This window comes from Triturus cristatus, chromosome 5_1 (assembly GCF_964204655.1).
Source record: "Triturus cristatus chromosome 5_1, aTriCri1.1, whole genome shotgun sequence".
In the NCBI taxonomy this organism is placed as follows: domain Eukaryota; kingdom Metazoa; phylum Chordata; class Amphibia; order Caudata; family Salamandridae; genus Triturus; species Triturus cristatus.
The window spans coordinates 299,535,078-299,558,558 of NC_140587.1; the positions used below are offsets into that span (position 1 = coordinate 299,535,078).

A 23,481-nucleotide genomic window follows, 5' to 3' on the forward strand; every position below is an offset into this window, starting at 1 on the left:
GACAGAACGCCAGTGGGGGAGGTGATGTTGGATCCTGCTGCCCAATGGCGTGGGGTGCACCCCAAAGCTCAAACTAGGAAGGCTTTGAGGCAGATGCGGCGGGAGCGGAGGTGGACTGACCCGCACGCTGGCACCCTGTGCCGCCACTGCGGCCTCCACGCCCACGCTGAGTTTGGGTCTGCGCAGGCTTCTGGCTGAATGAGCGTGCAGGGGCGCCCCTTCCGTGGCCACGAAAGGAACGAAATTTAGACGGGGCCGGGCGTGTGGTGGAGAGACCCAAGGACTTGGCCGTAGCCCGAGAGTCCTTGAAACGCTCCAGTGCATTGTCTGCCTTATCGCCAAACCGGTGAGTACCATCAAAAGGCATGTCCATGAGGGAACCCTGGACGTCCCCCGAAAACCCAATGGACCGCAGCCAGGCATGGCGACGCAGGGCCACTGTTGTGGAGATCGCTCTCCCTAAAGAATCCACGGTGTCCAGCCCACATCGAATGGCGAACTGCGCGGTATCCTTCCCCTCCGCAACAGCTTGGGAAAGTATAGCACCAACATCTTCCGGGCACTGGGGCAGTGTCTGCGCCACTGTGTCCCACACAGCGTGAGAGTGGCGGCCCAAGAGGCATGCAGTGTTGACGGACCGCAGCCCCAAGCTGGCAGAGGAAAATAACTTCTTGACAAACTGCTCCAGCTTTTTCGATTCCTTATCCGGCGGGCGGTAGGAAACGCACTTTGGGAAGTGGAGGCCTGAATGACCAGGATTTCCGGAGTCGGATGGTTCGTCAAAAAGGCCGGGTCACCCGGTGCCGGTCGACGACGCCTGGCCACGCTCTTATCCACAGGGACCCCTGTGAGAGGCCTAGACCAGGTGCTCATCAAAACATCCGTCAAGGCCTCATTAAACGGAAGCAGAGATTCCATAGAACTTGCCGCCGGCTGAAGCACTTCAGTAAGGAGGTTCGTCTTTGGAGTGACAGTAGGCAGATCAAGGTCAAGGGCCTCAGTTGCTCTATGGAGCACCACAGTATATGTGGCGCCCTCCTCCAGGACAGTGGAAGGAGATATAAATCCAGTAGAGAAAGATGCCATGGGGGTCGGCCACTGACATCGTACGGCAACAGGCCCCGCAGGATTTAAACCCAGGCATCCCTACATGGCACCAGGAGTCAAGACTCAAAAGAAGTAGAGACAAAAGTCTCAAAAGTTAGTCAAAAAGTGACAAGGGTACATGCTCTAACCGGATCTGCACTTGCTGGCGCAGAAAAAGAAAGAACTGACACCAGCGCGCATGGGTGGCGCCTAGCTAGTCTCTGTGACGTCATCTCGGCGCTTACGACGCCACCGACGGACGCGGAGCCGCACAACACCACCTACCGACGTGCAGGGGTACTGCTGACGAAAAACTTTCCGGATCCAGTCTGACGCCTGGGGATCTTCTAAGGTAAGGAATCTATCACTAACGTGTCTCTTTCAGATAAGCCTCTCACATCCTTGATGAATGAATGTAATTAATCTGTGCACAGCAAAACTGTGTGTAGAGCCCCCCCCATCAGGGGAATGCCCCACTGCTGTCACTCTCTTCTCATCTTGACGGCAAAGGGTTCAACTGCAAGAGCAAACAGCAGTGCGTATTCCTAGGACAGCCCCGACAAGCCTCTTTGCTGACATAAGGGGTTGATTTAACTTTCTCAGTGTGCACTCCGGCGTGAAGGGTCATATAGAATAGAGAAATCTATCTTATCACACTTCTTCCTAAAGCAAACTTCCTAAGCACCTGGAATAAATATTGCCAACTTAATAAGCCAAAGGCATTTCATAGGTCTAGAGCTAGCAGATGAGTGTGTACATTACCAGCCTTAATAAGGTAATGGGAGAGTTTACGCTATTGATGGCCACCTACAGAAATGCAAGGATATTATGCCCTCCTCAATGATGTACACCCTTGCCAATGATAGAGTAGATTGAGTTTTTGTACATCTAGTAATCTATTTACAGTGTTTTGATTGGGTATGAAACCATACAGATATTCTCGAACTACAGAATGGACTCCATGAACTTCTGCAGATGAATAATTACAGCGGTTTTTCTAGGACTATAAGAACAGGACATCACAAATAGGTTTGATCTAATAACTCCCCTTTTACAGGGGAGTTAATCTAGGCCTGTAAAAGGGAATATTGTATGGAGCCTGAACTAAAAGAGGTAGTCATGCATTTCTTTAGAATTACTGATGGGCACCGGCAGCCTTCACAGATTCATAATGACTTTAATATTTCTTTAGCATCATCTATAGAAACAAACTTAAATTAAAACAGTTCTCAGTTAGAAGACACCATTACTTTGAAATCCAACTTTATGTGGTCTCTTTTATCCATCCTCGTGTGATCAAAAATTGTATTTGCAATATTATTGACTTTGGTGGCAAAAACACGCAATATCTTTTTACAACACTTTCAGAATCTACATTGTGACATCAATCAGATAGATCAAGAATATATCTTGAAAATGCATCAGAGCCTCTTCCTATCGGTCGCAATATTGGCAGTGAAGAGATCCTATGCGCACTATTTCGTTTTTGTAGTCCTTTTTATTTTCCTGCAATACTGTTAGACTAGCCTATGAATTGTTCTTCTGTCAGAATGTTGATATTTACGCAGTTGAGATTTGCCCATTCTTGTGTTAGATGCAAGCCATCTGTTGGATTTACTACCCATTTTGAAACTCCTATGTATCTTGTGAGTCAAGATGCCAGGAATGCTTTCTAATATCTCATGATAAATGTCAGTAATCATGTCAGGATCTAACGAATGAGAGACCTTTGTAAGTTTATGCACTTGCAAAAGTAAAACTGTATCATGCTTGAGATTCCTAACATTGCTATGCTCACAAACCGAGTTTCAATTTTTGCCCTGTATTTTAATAAAACAGGTACGATGGAAGTTGATGGCAACATAATATATCCAACACAAGTTCTCAGCATAATATTGATCCAATTAATTTTATCTACTACAGGCAACACAGGCTATGCTTTTTATTGTGCTTAGGCAATTTAATAACTGAAACAGAGTAAACATCAGGGAAGCAAACCAGTCCCATAAATTGAAGTCCCCCACTGAGACTATCTTCCATCATCAACTTAAATAGAATATCAAGAACCAAAGTAAGCAAAAGGAAAGAAAAAATCTATGAATCAACAGATTACGGTGATCACTATTCAAGTCATGGAATACGTTAATTGCAAATTTCACTGGAATAAGCTAAAAGGAGGCAAATGTTCATAGGTTACATTTCTGTATTTCAACATTATACGAGTGCTGTCCTACCTTCTTAGTAGCCTGCCTGCCTGTTCATATTAAGAATAGTATATCCATCACTTAAAGTTAAATAAACTGAGGACTGGACCAGAGAGATCATCAAGTCTTGGTCCACTTAAAGCGACCTGCTCATAACTACAAACAAACCAGATCAGCAAAGCCCACCTAGTGACTATTAGTAACAGTGAATGTAAGTGAAGGGATAAAATGAACCTAGCTGTACTTGAGGTTGACAGCACTTCACTCAGCGGGTAGCTCAGTAAACTAGGAGTTTGATGGTTAAAGAAAATATGTATATAGTGAGTCAAGCTTATATGGAAAAGTAAGTCAGTAATTTGCAGCTTTGGTCTAGTTAGTTTGGCTATTGCTAAAGTTAGATCTGATTGTTGATAATTGTGGCCCTGTAAACAGTTGAAGCCATCAAGTTATTTAACTTCTTTGCCTCTTTACCAGTTTATTTACCTTTTCCATTTACTGGATCAGAGCTAGGGAAGGCAATTATAGGCAGCTTCTGATCATTAAGAGTTCATGGAGCTAACAATGCAAGAAAGGTAATACTAGCTGCCACCAGAGCAATATTTTAACACAGACTTCAGTCTAATATAGTAGACTGTGTGTAAATATACAACAAAAGATTGATATTCCCTGGGTAATGTTGGGTTTGTAATGTGCAGTAGTCTTCGAGCAGACGCATCGAGAGGACATCATTTGTGAAAGTCAAAGTTATTCTGGTGACAGCTTTGAGCTGAGAAGTTATCAGTCTGTGACCGAAAATGTCTGTGTGTTTGTGCACTGTGTCAATCGTGAAAGTAGCGAAATCCAGGGAAGTTTCCCCTGCCAACCATCCCATGTGCTGGGAGCCAACAGACAGCTGGTACACTCTGACAGCAGCAAGCAATCTATGCGGGTTCAAACAAGCAGGATACTGGGAACCCACACAAACAGAAATGCAAACATTCTTCTTCATTTGTCAAAAGATAAAACTGTGCACCACTGTCATACTGCAAATCTACATTGATCAAAAACCTCAAAGTAAGAGAAACTGTTAAATTATGAACTAGAATGACTAGTGTATTTTTTTAAGTTGATGATCGTACACATACAACATATATGCCAACATATTCCATATAAAAAAACAAAGAATGTCTGACATACAAAATAGCTGACACGTTTTCTTTTTCATTTTACCGAAAACACACTATGTGATCACACCCTTAAATGTTGGAAGAATACCGTTTTATCAGGGACATAAATAATTAAAAACATATCTACCTCCTTGAAGTTCTGCTTCATCAAACGGAAAAGGAACATAAACGGTTTCCCCCATGCCATACAAGCCATGTCCCTAAATGTCAAAAAATAAAAACATAGGTTTATAGAACGATTCTGGGTTATACTTGCTTTGTGTGAACTAAAATCTATTTTGCTAGATCATGTATTTAATGAACTGAAAAAATCAATTATAGCAGTTTCAGGAGGGCTAAAAAGTTAAACATATAGGTTGGCTGCTTCACAACTACGTGCTTTCACATAGATTCACGCCCATCATAGATACATAATTCCCATAGTAAATACAATGCCTTGATTCATAAAAGATGTGCAAATTATAGCAGTAAATAAGAGTAGTTTGTGCCCTACTTATGCTGCTAATGTGTGACATTCACAGCTAATTATATGCCATGGAAGTGTCCCAGGCAGGGTCAACCAAGGGCAGGCAATGCAAATGATGAACAAACAAGCAAAGCCGATAGCATCCTCATGATTCAGAAAATCAGCCTGAATCAGGAATGATACATGGCAAATGTGAGGAACCAAATGTGGAATGCATTTATTAGCAGTGGCGGCTCGCAGAGGTAACGCTGTGGGGTAGGGTTGAGGCGGGGCTGAGTGGGGGGTAGCGGAGTCCGACATACCACGGCAGATATTTATTTACGTTTAACTTTGCCGTCGTATGCCGGACTCCAGTACACCCCCACCCTGCCCCGCCCCGCCTCCCCGCCCCACAGGGTTACTTCTGCGAGCCTCCAATCTTTATTAGTATGATCTAAAAGAAATCTCTTAGATCTAGTTAAAGATGTTTTTTCTTAACTAAGAGGCAACTCTCACAGAGAATTTTCAGCACTAAATTGATATCATAATATTTATGAAAGGTGTTTGGTCAAGTTGTGCGAGTATTTCCCATTTGCATAGCATAATCTCTCCTGCTGGTACAAGTAGCCCCTTGAATACAAACCTGTTTACATGATGCAATGTAGCAAAACAGACAACAGAATTGTCTTAGGGGCCTCAGTTTTTGGGTCTCCTTAGTGCAGCACCTCCCAGGACATAATCACAAGCATTCCTCTCCACACTTCCACTCAAGGTCACAGATGTACTCACAAATGGCTAGTATACCTGATCACATTATGAGATTTTCTGGAGGTAGAAAGTTGTCTTGTTAATTATAAATCTGATTCCACACAAACCTTTTTAAGGTGTTCTTAGTTTCCACAAAGGTGAAGCTTCTGTTGAGTTTCTAAAGCACAGAGAAGTCACAATACACTTTTTTGGGAAATCTATTTGAAAATCTGCGCTCCAAATTAAACAAATGAACCCAAAACCCTAAGCACCCTGGTACTCTAAAGATCTTGCTGACAATTAAGTGCTCAACTGGCAGACAGGAAAGCAAATAGAGGAAAAGAACCTCATTGACCTCATTATACAGAAGTACCGCACAACACACACAGACAGCTCGTCACATGAGCCAAAGCAATGTACTCTACCAACACCGTAAATGAAGCCACCAACAGAAGTAAAATGCTTTTCAAGACAATAAAGCAGTGGGGCAACTCTGACTAACCCTTCTATCCGACCCTCAACAGACAGGTGTAATGTCAGCAACCTCTTTAGTGAAAAACAGATACAAGACGACGCAAAGGCCATTTCTTCACTTGCATCTACCCCTTCTCAGGCAATCCTGCAATACTTCAAAGCACCATCTCTTGCAGATCTCACTAACATACTTAACTCCGTCAAAATCACTTCCAATGCTCTCTCAGGTGAAGCTCTCTTCTCCCTAATCAGTGTCATCTCCTTCTTCTCTTAAGGCATCTTCCCAGAAGCTTTCAAAACAGACATTCTTAAAGAACCCTGCACTAGACACTGATAATCTCACCAACTACCAGCCCAGCACTCACCTACGCTTCATCAGCAAAAAAAACTGTCTACGCTCAATTCCAAAATCACATCAGTGATAGCCACCTCTTGGCTCCAGATAACACTGCTTCACAGAGATCGCTACCCTACGCATTGTAGACAACACCCTCCTGACACAGATGAAGATGACCCCTGCCTTGTTGTGATAAAGCTGAACTTCTTAGCTGCCTTCAAATCAGTTGCCCATCCCACCGTCATCCACACTATGCAGGCTCAACCGGGTTCACGGAATATGTCCTTTACTGGTAGTGTTTTGCTCCACTGCCTCCCAGACTCCATCAGGCTCCCCTTAATGGCATCCTCCACGCAGCTGCGTTTCTCATCCAGGGCCTGAAGAAATATGATCACATCATCCCCATCCTGGTGAAACTCTATTAACTCCCCTATGGGCTGCAGCATCTTCAAAACCAGCTGTAGTTTTACAAAGCCAGCACAACCAGCACTGCTGCTTATCTTGCACTCATGCTCCCCATCTTCAATGCCTCTTGGTGCACCCACAGCCAGGATACCTTCAGAAGTGTAAAAAAAAGAAGAGAAAAAAGACAAGGCTGCAGGCTTAGTTTACATCTAGAAAAGGTTGAAAATGCACTTCTGTGAAAGAAACTTCTTAAACTTAAGAAGCATTTTTATGGGGCACTGCCTGCCACTTTTTGCACAGAAAACATGGGATTAGCAGAGTTTATCACTAAACCTAACCAGATTGTGTTTTATTACATAGGTAGAGCCACTCTCTGCCACACTTATAACCCAATTTCTGACGATCACAGCATACTGATCAACTGTGTCAAACTGGGTGACAAGTCAAGGAATATGAAACTACAGTTGGCTGCCAAAGCAGAAGTTTTCAAGCACTGTTGCAAGAACAGACCCAGAACCCTTTCCAGCACTGCAGAAAATCGAAAAGGAGCAGCAGGATAGTGATAACAGTGGAATCTTTGTTCACTCTTAAAAACGTAACGAAAACACCACCATAGAGGCAAGCTTTCTAAAAATGTCTGGCTTCCACATGGGTCGACACAAAAGCATCCCTTGAAACTGATGAGCTTGGGTGCGTTAACCTTCCATCTCTTATTTTTGCCAATTTAACACAAACTCTTATGTCCGTTAAATTAAAAGCCAGTATTGGAATTTATACTTGTAGCACCTCAAATCCCGCTGTTGTCGTACTAATTCATGCTGTTGGACTTGGTCCTCTCTGCATGGTCGTCACTAAACCTTTTTGCCTTTGCCTTCATGTTTTCTGAACCTGTTTTTGTTGGCGTGTAGGACTCTGTGCACTTTACCTCTGCTAACCAGTGCTAATGTGCTTGCGCTCTTCTCCTTTAAACATGGTAAGATTGGCTTACACCCAAGTGGCACCTTTAATTTCCTGGTAAGACCCAAGTGAAGTGGTGCCACATGTACTCAGGGCCTATAAATTAAATGGCACTAGGGATCTTGCAGCACTAGTTGTGAGTGCCACCCACTTAAGTAGCATTTTAAGCTTGTATCAGCCTGCCATTGCAGCCTGTGGGTGCAGTTTTAAACTACCATTTTGATCTGGAAAATCACCCTTTTGCCAGGCCTTAACCTTCCTTTTTAATATTTTAATACATACAGGTGGTCCTAAACAGCTCACAGGACAGGATGCAGTGTATTTAAAAAGTTGGGCACGTACTTTTAACTTTTACATGTCCTGGTAGTAAAAAACTCTTAAATTTGTTTTTCACTACTGTAAAACCTGCCTCTCCCATAGGATAACATTGGATTACCGTATTACATTTATTAAGTGATAACTTTCAATTGGGAGTAAGCAGGACTGTTGAGTTTGGTGTCTAAGGAATTGTAATTTAAAACCTTCTATAGTGGTAAAGTTGGGTTTTAAGCCAAAGTCTAAAAATGCCACTTTGAGAAAGTTAACATTTTCTTGTTCCATCCATTTGGTGCCTGTATGCTGTGGCACATGACTAGGTGTAGCGGTCAGTTGGTCTTTGTATATTGCTCCCAGAGAGTGAGACAAAGGGGAAATATTTGTTGGTAGAATCGCCATCTCTGACTTGATAGGTCAGCAGAGTTTTCACCTACCATACTTGCACATCACAAAGACTCACAAAGGGATTCACACTAGTCTTTTGTGGCCCCAGACAAGCTAGGGCCAGGGCAGGGAGGAAAGAAATTACAGACACCTCTGTAGGGGAAGGACTCTAGAATCTTCTCTCGCTTCAAAATGAGCACCAGGTATAAATAGTGGACCCTCAGACCCAACTCTTCAGTACACATCTGGACATGTGGAAGACTCCGAAGAAGATCTGCTGTGCTGCTCTGCTGCAAGGACTGCTACTCTGCTGCCTGAATGTGAAGGCCTGGACTTGCATCTTGAACCCAGGACCACAGGATGGACTTCATGGGCTAGTTGGCTGGCCTCCTTATCAGAGTCACAGGGGCAGAATATGCTTCAACTATCTTGACCCCTGCTCCTGGTCTCTGTCTGCTGTGAGTCCAAACCCTCCAAGCGATGCCCCCCCTCGGAAGTGGGGCTAAATGTGCTCCGCTAGCACAGCTGTAGTCTCCAACAGAACCAATGTAGCGCAACGAAAACCTATTGCAGCTCTTCGCAGTGCCTCACTGGAACTGATGCAGCCCCAGCACAAGTCCGGATCACAGCCTTCGCAGCTTACTGGAACAGCCGCTCTGCATCGCATCCTAAATGCAGAACTTCGCATCGCTCCTGTGGACCGCCGCTGTGTGGCGCACCACTTTGCAACCAGGATTTAAGGTACATTTCTCAATAGGACTAACTTGGTCATTGTATCAGACCCACGCTCCACCACGGTCTACCAGAACTAGTCTACCTGAACCTGTCTGGCTTGACCAGATAACCAAAGGTTGCGCTTTGTTCTTTTAAGCAACATAGTAACCTAAACCTTTGAAATTCCATATCTTCAGTTCTACTGATTGCATTTGTTGTTGTTTTGGTATCAAATCATTTATTACATTTTACCCAAATTTTACAGATTGGTGAAGGATTTTTCTTGTGTTGTGTTTTCACATTATTATTGTTTGTGTGCTGCATAAATAATTTGCACATTACCCTCCAAGTTAAGCCTGACTGCTTTTGTGCCAGCCTACTAGAGGGTTGAGCACATGTTAATTTGGGGTTTACTTGTGTTTCACCCAGACAAGAATTGTGGTTGCTGCCTGAGTAGTGTTTTACCTCCCTCAACCAGTAACCCAATTTCCTAAACATACTTTAGCAGATTGTGCTGGCATAGTTGACATTATAGTTTGAGCTACTACTATACTACTTTTACTTTCATTGCCATAATTTTGGCTGTGTCTACTGATGGGACACTGATCATAAAGTCTGCTCTAACCATAAGTAATTTTTTTGGCCTCTGAGGAAAGGTCACTAAAGGCCTCATTTAAAGGTTGGATGGAATATTCTTCCAAAAATTGTCAGATGTTTAGTCTGCCAACCACTTGTCCCATTACCGCCTCCTCATTTAGGGGCAGAAGAAGCCCTCTATACTTTATGTCTAAGCTACAGCCCGTTCAGCTGTTAGAAACCCTCGCAAAGCCTGACCCACGACTGACATGGCACCAGAAGACTGGTCCTATTTCAGACGAGCCTTTCTGGTGCCATAGTTGCCATCTTTTTTCTTACCTGCTCACCCAAAGAAGGAAAATAGTGGTGGTACTGGCCAGGAAAGAAACAAAGCTGTCTTTCATACGTTGAGAGAAAATTCCCACAATGCTAGGAACAGGTTTTTTTGTTTTTTCAAAGGAAGCCCCCGCTTTGAAGGTTTATTGTTGAAAAATAAAAATTGCACGCTAGCCAGCATGGTTTCCTTTTGCCATATCTGCTGTCGCCCTGTTTGTGTGCACTTCCATAAATAACAATTCAGTCCTTTCTGGGCTTGCACTACAACAAGGCCCACGATTTAAATGCCTATGTATGTTTAGGAAAAATATTTAATATGCATTATAAGACAGTAGTCTCTTAAAGACAGTGGATTACAAAATGACCTTAAGGTATATGGGTAACCTTTCCCAACAATAACCTAATAGGCAATATGGGTAGAAGTGCATGGAGTATTGGGCAGCAATCTGAGGGTTCAGACATTCTCTCAAAGCATTGTTTTATCTGAACATTCTATTGTTTTTTTATCAAGAAAAGTATCGCAGGGAACAATCGGCATTTAAAGTTAACTTGCTTTCAGAACAATGTGCTTAGGACGTGTTAATCCTTTTAATTACTGCAAGATCACTGTAACCGTGTCAAAAATACATTTAAAGAATTAAAAGACATGCCTAGTACCAACAAAGATTGCACAATGTTTCATGAAGAAGACTTTTACAGTAGCTGGACACAATCATCATTAAGTCAGTTAGAATTCCAGATAAGTAATGGTCACATAAAGCAGTGGACCAGACTGACCGATTACAGAAGGCACACCTTGCAAGATCTCCCAATTTGTTTTCCCCCAGATAATTTATTTACAGGAATTATTAACTACTGGTATGGTAAGGCCTGTTCGTAGAACTAAAGTGAGAGCTAGCTTCTGGAGCCTCTTTTTGTACCCACAAAAAACAAAACATCTAAGTACAAGCAAAACATCAAATACATAATGGTCAGGCTCCTGTTGGGCACCAGTAGTCTGACCAAATGGGGGCCACGTTTTTTAAAATCAGGATTTCAGTCATATGGCTGATCATAATTATGCATATTAGTTAAAGACAGATTTAATATTTAACATCAGATAGGAAATCGTACCTGAATTAGTACAGCAGAGTGTGTTAAAGCATCATTCAGCATTGTCAGCACATTTGATGTTGCCACAATACCAGGGTCATGTCCCCAAGATGTGATGAGTAAGCGGTCATAACTCTAAAAAGAAGAATAAACACTGGGCTATTATGTGACTGTAGTATGTTGCCTATATATATATATAAAAGAATCCTAAAACTGCAATTCTCTTTTCAAAGCTGTAGTGACTACTGTGACAACAAATAGAATAATAGAACAGTAAGTGTGTAAGTAATTGGGTACATAGACTGAGAAGGTTTATGAACTTACCAATTTTTTTTCTTTAGGCAGTATCAAGGTAATAAGTGATGGAAGGAGGTCTGGATTTTTGGAACTGGCCCGGATAAATTTGCTAAAGAAGAAGTGTTTGCACTTCCAAATTTTACATATACTATCGCTAGTGATAGTCCATTATATAGAGCTTTACGACGGAACACGTGATATATATATATTTTTTTTAACAACTTTTATTGATTTTCCAAAGTGCCAAATGGGCGAAGCACGGTAAGCATCAAACATGTGATAGACATATTGTAAAATTGCAAGGCACCACATAGCATACCCCATAAAGGTCTGTAGAACATCAGACCCCAGCCCCCCCTGTCCCCGACCCCACCCACGCACCATACACCTTATTATACGAACATAATGCAAACTTGTTCTTCTACCCTTGCACAACACCATTACCCTAAACCGGTGAGTTGCTCACCACTAGCCTATCAATTGGGTCACGGGAAACCGGAGGCCCCAAGAGAGACAAGTCGATGCCTCGGTATGTGGCCCAGCCCGGCCAAATCTTCTTGTGCTTTTGCGGACAGCCTCTTGCCTGAAATACTGCAACCTCGGCCGACAGACACCTATCCATTGCTTTTCTCCAGGTACCTATACTGGGTGGGGATTTTGCCTTCCAGTGCTGTGCAATGTCACGCTTCGCTAAGAACAATAGATGTCTTTTATATCTGTTCCCCCCTATGTCCTCAGTGCTGTGTAGGAGAATCAGCCTAGGGTCTGCAGGAATGTGCCATGCCAACACCCGTTCCAAAAAGGATCTTATGCCCGACCAGAAGTGCTGCAGTGCCACACAACTTCACACACTATGAAGAAACGACCCCTCCTCCGAATCGCAGTGGAGGCACATGGGGGACAGAATAGCCCCCATCATACAGAGACGTAGACGTGTATAGTATATCTTGTGCAGATACTTAAACTGGATCAGTCGGTTTCGGGTGGAGACAGCGGAGTAACGGGGGCTAGCCAACGCCTCAGCCCAGTCATAGTCTGTCAGAGTGGGCACATCTGCCTCCCACGCCGCCCGAGTCCGGTGTATAGTGCTCGTGGAGTGTGTAGTGAGTATTTGATAAATGTGTCTAATTTTGTGGGCACCAAGATCCCCCATAAGTAGCCGGCCTTCCAGTGGGTGGAACTCCGGAAGAGTTGTGAGGCCCCTTATTAAAGGGGACACGGTGTGTCAGAGCTGCAGGTATTTGTTGAACTGTGTTTTATGAAGGTCAAATTCCTCCTGTAGCCTCTGAAAGGACTTGAGAGTGGACCCCTGCATTATGTCACCCAACATGGAGATCCTATGTCGTCCCACCTACGGAACCCAACCAGTGTCGAGACCGGCCGGGGTGTGAACCCTGCCAAAGAGGTGTTGCACCGGTCAGCTTGCTCGACCATCCCATTCGTCGGACCACTCTCCTCCAGATCTGAATGACAGTCCTACATGCCGGGGGAAGCTCATCCAGAGATGAGGGACTATGCAGGAAGTGAAGCAGCAGGGTTTCAGCCATGAAAAGTCGTTCCACTGCATAAGCTGGGTCAGCCTGTGAGCCTTACCACCATTCGTTTATCACGAGGAGATGCGATGCCCAGTAGTATGCCCGAACGTCGGCCGCCGCTATCCGACCACAGTACGTAGATTGAACATACGTTGCAAGCGCCACTCGAACCGCACCTCCCCCCAGAGAAACCTATTCAATAATGCATTAATTTGACGAAACCACGACAGGGCAATTGGAAAGGGGTAATTTTTCAGCTGATAGAGCAGGCGAGGCAAAGACACCATTTTGAAAATGGCTGATCTGCCATATAACGAGAGGGGAAAATGAGACCATACCGTCGTCTCATCCCGAACTGTGGGAAGCAAAGGAGAGACATTGCGTGCCCAGGCTTCGGTCGGGCACCGCGTGATAAACACTCCAAGATACCGGAATCCCGCCTCTGCAACGATCAATTGCGTGGCCCAAGCCTGAGACCGCTGATCCCTGCAGATAGGGAACAGAATGGACTTCGACGGGTTAGCGTAGAGACCGGAGGTCTCCCCGAAAATCCATAGAAGCTGTAACACCCGGGGCCCGGATACCCAGGGATCCGATGTAAAAAACAAGGCATCGTCTGCATAAAGTGTGATCCTATCCGAGCACTCCGGAGACCAGTCCAGACGCCGTAAGACAGAGTCCAGGCGGACCCATGCGGCCAAAGGCTCAATGGCCGCGCGAACAAAAGTGGGGAGAGTGGGCATCCCTGCCTAGTGCCCTTGCGGATGGGGAAGGGGGCCGAACAGTGGCCAGCAACACGGAACGATTTGTGAGGTCAGTATATAGTAACTTCACGTATGCCCTGAAGCGGGGACCGAGATTAACTGCCTCCAAGAGCTTAAAGAGGTAGGTCCAGCTCAACAAATCGAATGCCTTGTCTATGTCAGCCAGCAGGACTGCAGCGGGATGCCCCAGACGATGGGCCTCTGCCACAGCGTTGTGAGCCCGCCTGATATGGTACCTGGTGGACCGCTATGGCATGAAGCCAGACTGGTCCGGATGCACCAGATCTTGTATGCACGTACAAAGGCGGTCTGCCCGGACCTTCCCCAGCAGTTTGGGCTCCAAATTTAGTAATGAGATTGGGCGGTATGAGCCTGGATCGTCTGGTGGGAGGCCCGGTTTAAGAAATACTACGACCTCTGCGTGTCTCCAGTCCAGAGGGAGAATATGCTGCTCGGAGGCGTCGTGTATCACCTTGAGCAAATGAGGTCCCAGAGTCTTCATATGAGGCCGCAGAAAGTCACACGGGAACCCGTTCGGGCCCAGTGCACGTCCAGGGTGAGTGTTGGATAGTGCCGACCGCAACTCATCTAAAGAAATGGGTTCCTCCAGGGTATCGCGTTGCTCGTCCGAGAGGCGGCGGGTGGGGGGGGGGGGTGTATATCCACGAAAAAGGCATTGATAAGGGGTTCTGTAATGACCTCTCACTCCTCGTACAGTGCCGCATAGAAATCAGCAAAGGCCTGTACATCCGCCTCCGGGGAGGCGCAGGCGACTACCTCAGGGGGCCTCAGAATGGGTACCTGCGTCGGGGCTGCTTGACAGAGCCTATGGAGCATCTCGCAAGACTTATCGCCCAATTGGTAAATCCTATGCTGAGTGGCCAGCCAGGCGTCTTTGCCACAGTCGGTATGAGCCTGATGGAGCAGCTGTTGCACATGCAAGATGTTTAGGCAGCGGGGTCTGAACCCCCCACCACAAGGGATTGGAGCTCTTCCTGTCTGTTGTCCAGGTCTTGCATCTGAGCTAGGCCACGTTGCTTCTCCCCTGTACAATAACTTATGTCAACCACCCGGACCGTGGACTTAAATGCCTCCCATGAAATGACTGGGGATTGGCAAGTGCCGGCATTGAATCTGAAATAATCAGTGATTGCCCGACTGTATTCCTCGTCGTGCAGCAGCCATGGGGCCATACGTCACCTGTAGGGGGCCCTGCTAGTCTGTAAGCGCAGTTTAAGTTGGATCAGCGAATGATCTGAGGGGGCATGATACCCAGCTTCAGACGGGTGTAGGGCACGCCACGTGTCCACACAGCCCAGTGTATGTGATAGTACATTTAGTTTGGATGTAGTGGGAGATGTATCTGGTTGTCAGGCTCGCCACCTATCTAACGGACCCATAATGTCATTCCAGTCGCCACCCAATACCATAAGGCCACCCGGGAGATCACGCCAGAGTTGCGTTATTTTATCTATAAAAGTCTGGCCTAGCGGTGGAGGGGCGTATATGCTGCCGATTGTAATCTGTTCGCCGGCCAATGTACCTGAGATCACTGTGAAGCGGCCCCCTGGATCTAGCCAATGTCATGTAAACTGGAGCGGCACTCTATGGTTAATAAGTATGGCTGTACCTCGTGCCCCGCGTGTAAAGCCAGAGTGATACAGTGAAGAGTATCCATAGCGGGCCAGGCACGGGGCTTTAGTGCCCAGAAGATGTGTCCCCTGGAGCAATAGAATATCTGCTGCATAGCGCTTTGCCTGGTGGAGTACTGCCCCTCGTTTTACTTTATTAAAACAGCCACGCACATTCCAGGCGAGAATGTTCAGTACCCCCGGTCGTGTCGGCCATTCCGAGTAGAAAATGACATTCGGTGTGTGTATGACAGAGCACTGAGGTGTGTGCATGGTGCGGAAACATAGAATAAATAAGAAACCAACTTTGAAACTTCTCCCCATCCCTCCTTACCCCCACCCCCATACTTCCAGGAACACAGAGTATCTGTCGCGGTGAAATCCCTCCCCAAGCACCCAACAGGATGACCCAAGCGTTTCCTCCAATGGATCCCCCCCACCCAACTTACCCAACATTATCCAAAACGTGTAGGACGTGACCTATCCAGTTCCCTCCTGGGCTAGTAGTGAAGACCCCCAACTTTATAGCCAAGTCAATCCAGCATGTTTCAACCGCCTGAAAGCATGACCCACCCCGGGAAGTGAACAAGAAGAAGACATGTCAACTTGCCCGAGTGTATCTCAGTCTCCAGTGCCCATCGGCTCTTGGGCACGCCAATTGGAGCAGGATCGGTTGCGTCTCGATGTCGCGTCTCTGCGCTGTTGACCACTACGATGTGAGCACTGGGAGTAGTCGGAGTCCAATGGGGGCGGTGAATGCGGTTTAAGAGAACGTCGCTCATCTGTCCACACAAAGACTTCTTCTGGGGTATCGAAGAAAAATGTTTTTGCATTGTACATCACCTTCATCCGGGCCGGGAACAGTAATGAATAGGATAGGTTCAGTTTGCGTAGCCGACGCTTGGCCGCCACAAAGGACTGACGCTGTTGGTGCACCAACTTAGTATAGTCAGGGAAAACCATGATGGGATTTGAGTCAAAGATCATTTTTTCTTTGTGGAGCCGGGCGTATCGGAGAACGGCGTCTCAGTCAGCGTAATTAAGGAGCCGGGCGATCACTAGGCCTGGGCTAAAATTTCGTTCCGTTCGCGGAAATTGCGATAATTGGACATTTTCGCGTTCCGCGGAAAGCGCGAAAATGTCAAAATTTCCGCATTCCGCAGCTTAGCGATAATTTGGTTCTTGCTCGCGCTGTAAAAGAATACATTTTCGCGCGCGCGCGATCGCCTTACCTGAATCCCTGCGTTCGCCGACAAGTTTTCTTGATCCGGTCGCGTTCTCCATGAGATGTTGTATTGTTTTTAGCCATTTGCGCTGTCTCGCGACAGTTCGCGCCCGCAGTGACGTCATGCGTCGCACGATCACGTCTTTCTTCTCGCAATCATGCACTGCGAGACAACTGAAAACAAGATGGCCGCGCCCGCGAGCAACCACATGGGTAAGTTGGCGAGCCGCAACCATGCAGAAAATCTCACGAACATGCGGGAAAAAAACTTCCGCATCTTCGCGATATTTCCGCATGTTTGCGATCATTTTTAACATTTTCGCGATCATTTGCGAAAGTGGATTTCGCAAATTCCACCCACCCCTAGCGATCACCGGCCTCGGGTGTTGCCCCGGTGGCGGTTTCTTAGTCAGAGCACGGTAAGCCCTCTCGATCACAAAGCAGGAGGACCTATCATCCGGGGACAACAGTGCCTTGAGCCAACCCGAGATAAAATTGTCCATAGATGCCCCCTCGCAGCCCTCCGGGAAGCCCACCAAGCGTAGATTATTGCAGCGGGCCCGGCCCTCCGCATCTTCGACCCGTGCCGCCAACTCCTGCGAGTGCTTAGTCAGTTTGACTACCTTTTGCTGGAATGCTGTTACGGAGTCCTCGACAGTGGAGACCCTAGTCTCTGCTTCTGTGATGCGGTCGACCGCCCTCCGCAGATCTTGGCGGAGGAACAACACCTCCGAGCCCACAGCCCCGATATAAGCCTGGAGGGCAGTCCGCGATTGGTTATTTGGTTAGTCACCTCTAGTAGCGTCTCCGTATCAGATGACAGGCCCCCCGCGATCTCCCCCCCAGGAGGGTTGGTAGTAGTGGTGAGGCGGTCCATTGTATGTTGCTTGGGGGCCACCGCACTCTGCTTATCCTTGCCCATGGTGACCGGGGACAACCAGCCGGAAAGTCCCACCAGGTTGGACCCCTACGCGGCCTCCACAGGGGGCAGCAGTGAAGAGCAGCAGTCCACATCGACAAGGGGCAGCTCCACATTGGACTCAACCGCAAGGCGCCACTCCAGCATCCGCCGTAACCCGGTATACGCGTCTCAGGCGACCGCGCAGGGGCCTTCCAGCAGAAATGCCACCGATATGCAGGACTCGTCCCCGGGGCAGCCTCGGCGGCAAACCCGGATAGTGTAGCTTAGCCCCCCAAAGCGCATAGGATCGGGCAATTACAGGGTCTCCTGCCGATCTGTCGCCTCGAAAATCAAGTCCCCTGGCACCACACCACCCAAGTCGGATGTACGCCAGGCTCCTCACCGGTTCAACGCTGGATCTTCCGATGGCCACCGCACCGCCACAGCAACGCTCTCAGCCAGGCCAGATGCAGGCAGCCCTCCGTCACGTCCCCAGAAGGACTGCGCCACCAGACAAGAGGCCCACGGTTCTCAATCAGGCGAGCTAGCCCCTCCGACAGCTCGACCCAGCAGCGCACCGGTCAGATGCCGCTAGGTCTGGGCAAGGCCTCACCAGGCCCCGATGATGGAGATGGGGGGAGGGGCGCCTCTCAATGGAGCCACGGCAGGAACTCTGGCTCTCTGCCCTCCAGTCGGATCTTTGCGGGACTGTGGTGCAGTGGCGACGTCTCTCCACTTGAGGCTCCGGGGACGGTATCCGGAGTAGCCCCCTCGGCTGAGAGGGCCCGTTGCAGCCGCGGACTCGAGTGCTCCACCCTCCGTCGCAGGCACGGCAGCTGCCGATCGGGGAGCCGGCCGCGGTGAATCCGAACCTCCGCCTTCGTCAAACTTCGTCAGCAGGATCACGGCTTGAACCCCAATAAAGGATACTTCCTGGGGTCTAGGATATTACAGGATTTCGGCCCATAGAGGGAACGAACTGCGGAGCTCTAAGGAGACGCATCCGCCATGTTCGGCTCCTAGGCCACACCCCCCCGAACACGTGATATTTTTTAAGAAAACATGAGACTTGCTTTTGGCTTTGTGCCAAACAACTGAATTCAGAGGTAAACTAAAGATAAGCAAAACCACTGTATTTCTCAGGGAATCTTCTGTTTATGGCCCAGCTTGAGTACTGCATCTTTACAATGATTTTACAATATGGACAGGTTCTAACAGTTTTGAAAAGTGAACAGTGCACCTCATTGACAGGGCACTTTTTTGTCCAATTGCAAGTTTACAATACCAACAGAAGTGCAATCAAAGTTGCGCAGCTGCTAAACATAAACACACCTCACAATCTGCTTTCTGAATGGGTTGTGGAATGTGGATGGACGGTGCCATGAGCATGCTCAATGGGGCCACTTCCCTTCTGCTTGGAGTCCTTGATCACAGTAGCATTTGATATTGCCAACAACTGGATGTTAGATTGCTTCTATATGCATAAGAATTGGAAACAGCCTTCTTGATTTTGTTTGATCTTTCCTTTAAGCAGATGCAGTTCACTCAGACAATAGGACCCACTGTCACCCCGTTCCCTGCACTGTGGTATAACATAACAAACGGGATATTTGTGAAGCACATGTTTACCCTTTGAGGCACTTTCCTGCTGAATAAAAGATGTTTATGTCCTATGGTTTAAACCTGCGATATATACTATTTAGCAGCTTTACAAAGCCACTGAGGTGTGGTACTGCCTCCTTATTTCCAGTCAACAGCACTAAGGGTAAACACTTTTCATTTGAGGCTGAATTCAATGGCTGGTGTTCTTCGGTTGTGAACTATTTTTAGTTTATATACTTCTTAAAAGCAAACATACACTGATTTTGGATGGTAAAATAGATACAAGGCATCAGAAAGGGTACTCACATATGACTTCTTCTATCCTGTGATACACTGTCTCGTTTTTGACTTCAAACTCTCTTAAAAGTAATGCTCACATTTACAAAATAGACCAGGGCCATGCGTTTTAGCCTACTTTCTGAGAAGTATCTGCCTTTTCTCCATTTATCTGCAGCCACAATGCATGGTCAGGCCAGGTCAAGTCATTGGTAGGGTGAACACAAAAAATGCTTTTTTTCTGCCCCGACTTGCTTCTCTGAAGGCTAGTCTACCCTGATGCTCATTTGATTAAGAGTGTCAAAACTTTTGATAACTATCTTTCTCTCCACAACTTAATACAAAAACAATTCTCTAGCAGATTCAGTGTACCTTGTTGGTTCAGAGTATTTACCTATAACATGTTTCTACTCCTCTGGTTGAACATGAAGAATTGTCCAGTCAGTGGAGTATCTTGCACAAGAAAATACATAGATAGCATTTATAGATGACTAGGCTAAAAATCATGACCAATTAAAGCTCAAATTTTCAGAGGTACTATAGTAGTCGTTAAATTGTACTTTTGGGATTATTTCTCACTGGGGGTGACTCATTACATTTGTTTCACTTACATAACTTTAACCGTTGAATTGATGTTATATTTTAATAGGGTGGTTCTCTCCTTTCTTTTATTTGTACTCGACCACTCTATTGGGTACATATAGCACTTTAAATGTGTAAAAATGAAGACTAAACCAGGAAACTTTTGTAGCTGTCAGACATACTTTTGTATGTTGGAAAGGCCTGTTTGTAGCTCTAAATTGTGGAGGAGAACCAAGGTACAAAGATTTCCCCAAATACCTAGAACTTTGACAATAATCAACCCTTTACAATTGAGAAGCCCACTAAAACATAGCAGCCACCTGTACATTCCCCATCCTTAGAGACACTTATGGAGCATTACACACTTGTCTATTTGATTAAACATGATGTGGATATGGTCACCTAAACTGCTATTGAAACGGTACCGACTTAATCTAATGATCTACCATTCCTTGCAAGATATATTGTTATGCTTAGTAGTATGTTAACAAGACAAAGTATGAATTAGCGAACACAAAGTAGTCTTTCTGCAAATCTATTAAGCCTCATCTAAATCTGTTGCACGGTATGTACCATACACTTGGAAACCTTCTAAAGCATGCCCTTGTAAGAGTCAGAAAATGTTGTTTTGGCACATTAATGTTTGTCAAGTAGCTCTGCACACGTGTAGAGAATTGAGATGTCGGAATTAGATAGATTTAAAAAATCTGCTATGATCACACATAGGATACTACCAGAAAGACGTGCTCACAGGGCTCCCTTCTCTTCCTATATGTGGCATTTCCATATTCAGCAGGGTCGAAGAAGGACTAAGACTGGGACATTAATTGTTGACATGAGCAATCTATGTGTTGATTAAAGTAAACTGATCAAGTAAAGAAAACTTAAGACACACTAAACAAGCTTCATCATAACCAGCAAGCACTGCAAAAACAAGTGCTGGAAATTACTAATGTCATTCTCAAAGAAAATATTGCTAAAAAAAAGGCCTGGTACCAGCTATACCTTCTGAAGCAAGCCAATCTCTTCCTTCTAAAAACCACTGTTCAAGCCCTTGTACTGTCACATCTGAATGGTGGTAATCCCCTTCTCCACAGCCTCCCAAACATCACACTGGCAATCCTTAGGGTGTCCTACACTCTCTGCAGCAAGTTTCATCCAAGCATGAAGAAATAAGATCACATCATCCCCATCCTGATGGAACTCCATTGGTTCTCCTTGCCAGCCTACAAAACCAGCTGCATCATTTACAAAGCCAGGCAAAAATGATCTCTGCGTAATTGGATGTTGACGAACTTGCATAGAAAGAACGTGGCAGCTGGGCAGTTAAGTTATACGATCCTCTACAACTGCCCATTTACTTAAGTCACCCGAAGTTTCATAATAGTCATTTGATGAGGTTGAGATCTGGTTTGAACACTCTAAAAGGCTACCAATATGGAAGGTTGAATGAGGCTTCGGAATGCCCTTGTCGCCTCTGTGGCTATGCTGCGGAGTTGCTAAGCCATGTAAGTAAGTAAGTAAGTAATAGTTTATTAGCATAGTTAATTAAAACCATTGCAATTCATCCTTTTTTTAAAAAAAATAATAAAAAACACTAATGTGTACACAATACATTATTCATCACTTAATAAAATGTCATTCACGTAGTAACTGTATTTTTAATTCCTTTTAAAAGTTCATAAGATTTTATATGTTGATAGAGTTAAAATAGTAAACGTATTGTTCTAAATGTCCTCTGTGTTTTATGGCAAGGGGACAAATTCCAGTATTTACTCTTCTTCCACCTTCCATAATTGATACAATGTAAATAGAGATCTGCTTAATTTAAGAGCCTCTAAGAATATGACGGTAAGTCAATTTTCTGCATCTTTGTTTCTACCACCTTCAAAAACTTCACCAGGCTACAGTTCAACTGCGGGTCACTAGGTGTAAAACAGGCAAGAACTGCCTGTCTTCGTGAGCGTATTCCACGGTGGTTGAAGTGGTATTTCAGTAACCGTTTCCTTTCCTCCAACAGCTTCTCGCAGGAGCACAACAAATGTTCCATGTCTTCAGACGCCTTGCCACATAGGCGACAGAGGGAACCCCCATTAACCCTCAGCCACTGCGGAAAGTGGCGTGTGCATGGTAACACGCCTAGTCTGTATTTGAGGAACTTCAGTTTTATATGACGTGAGTAGCCGCGGTCAAGGTAACTCTGGTGGCCTTGTTTGGAGTAGGAGTTTAGGATGATCCACCCATGTGACCTCTTTGCAGCACACGCTTTATCTTCAATCCATGAAAGATGTTTTATTGTTCTCTTTACTATTCTTTTGATCGTGGTGTGATTGGTAGGGGTATTCCACAGCTCCTGTAACCCTAGATTCACTAGGCTGCTTTTCAAGTATTTGGCAGCTGGCGATGCCGGATACCGTTCTAATTCTGACCATAAGTAGCTGTTTAGGGTTCCTTCATTTGCCTTACGGACTTTATCCCAAGTCATTATATATGCACCTTGTCTTGCCAAAGACTGCTTCTGTCCTCCAAATTCCAGCCTGAGTTGGGCCGGAGAGGTTTGATTTGGCAGGCTGAATATGGTTCTGTATGCTGATGCCACAGTTCTATCTAGGGTCGTTGCATCCCTACCTCTCTGTACTTCGCTTCCATAAGTAATTGTGGGCAGCAGTTTAGCTCTTATAACTTGTGCCAGGGGCAAGAGAGAGGGACTGGTGAGCTTACCGTTTAATTTTTTTAACGAAATAGATATCGCAATGCCTTTTCCTCCAATGCTTGCTTTCTGAATGGTAAATTGGCCACCATTGTCAATTTTGACTCCCAGGTACTTGTACACTGTTGTGTCTTCAATACGGTTGTTGTTCCAGAACCAGCCATAGCTGGATTTCCCTTTTTTATTAATTGACATAGTTTGTGTCTTCTGTAGATTTATTGTCAGTTGGTTATCATCAGAATACAACCGAGTTGCATCTAGGAGGTTTTGTAGCCCTATGTTTGTTTGACTAATTAACACTAAGTCATCCGCATATAGTAATGATGGTAATGTTTGGCCACCTAGTTTCGGTGCATGGGAATTGCAGGTATTTAAAATCGGGGTTAAATCACCTAAGAACAGATTAAAAAGGGTTGGAGCCAAGACACATCCCTGTTTTAAGCCCTTGTTAGTTGGGATGAGTCTGGACAGATGAGATCCATCACCCAACTTAACCTGTATCCAGGTGTCACTGTGCAGGTTGATAAGTAGATTTAGCAAGGGCTCGGGATCCCCCACTTGTTCAGTTTAGACCACAGGAGATTTCGATTGATGTAATCAAACGCTGCCTTATAATCAATAGAGCACAGATGGATTGGCATTTTGGTAGTTTTGGCTTTATCGATTAACAGGCCCATTGTCAAGATGTTCGTTGTTGTCCCAACATTTTTAGCAAAACCT

The 23,481-nt window shown here is 45.6% G+C and overlaps 1 protein-coding gene across 1 annotated transcript in view; it reads right to left on the minus strand.

Annotated features, from left to right (window-relative positions):
* FAM91A1 (family with sequence similarity 91 member A1) overlaps positions 1–23,481 on the minus strand; it is a 312,498-nt gene that overhangs the window by 51,171 nt on the left and 237,846 nt on the right. The window contains exons 18-19 of the mRNA XM_085604989.1: positions 11,260–11,373; positions 4,584–4,656 (exon numbers count right to left, since the gene is read on the minus strand). Coding sequence (XP_085461115.1) covers positions 4,584–4,656; positions 11,260–11,373 — 187 coding nt within the window. The remainder of the gene's footprint in view (positions 1–4,583; positions 4,657–11,259; positions 11,374–23,481) is intronic.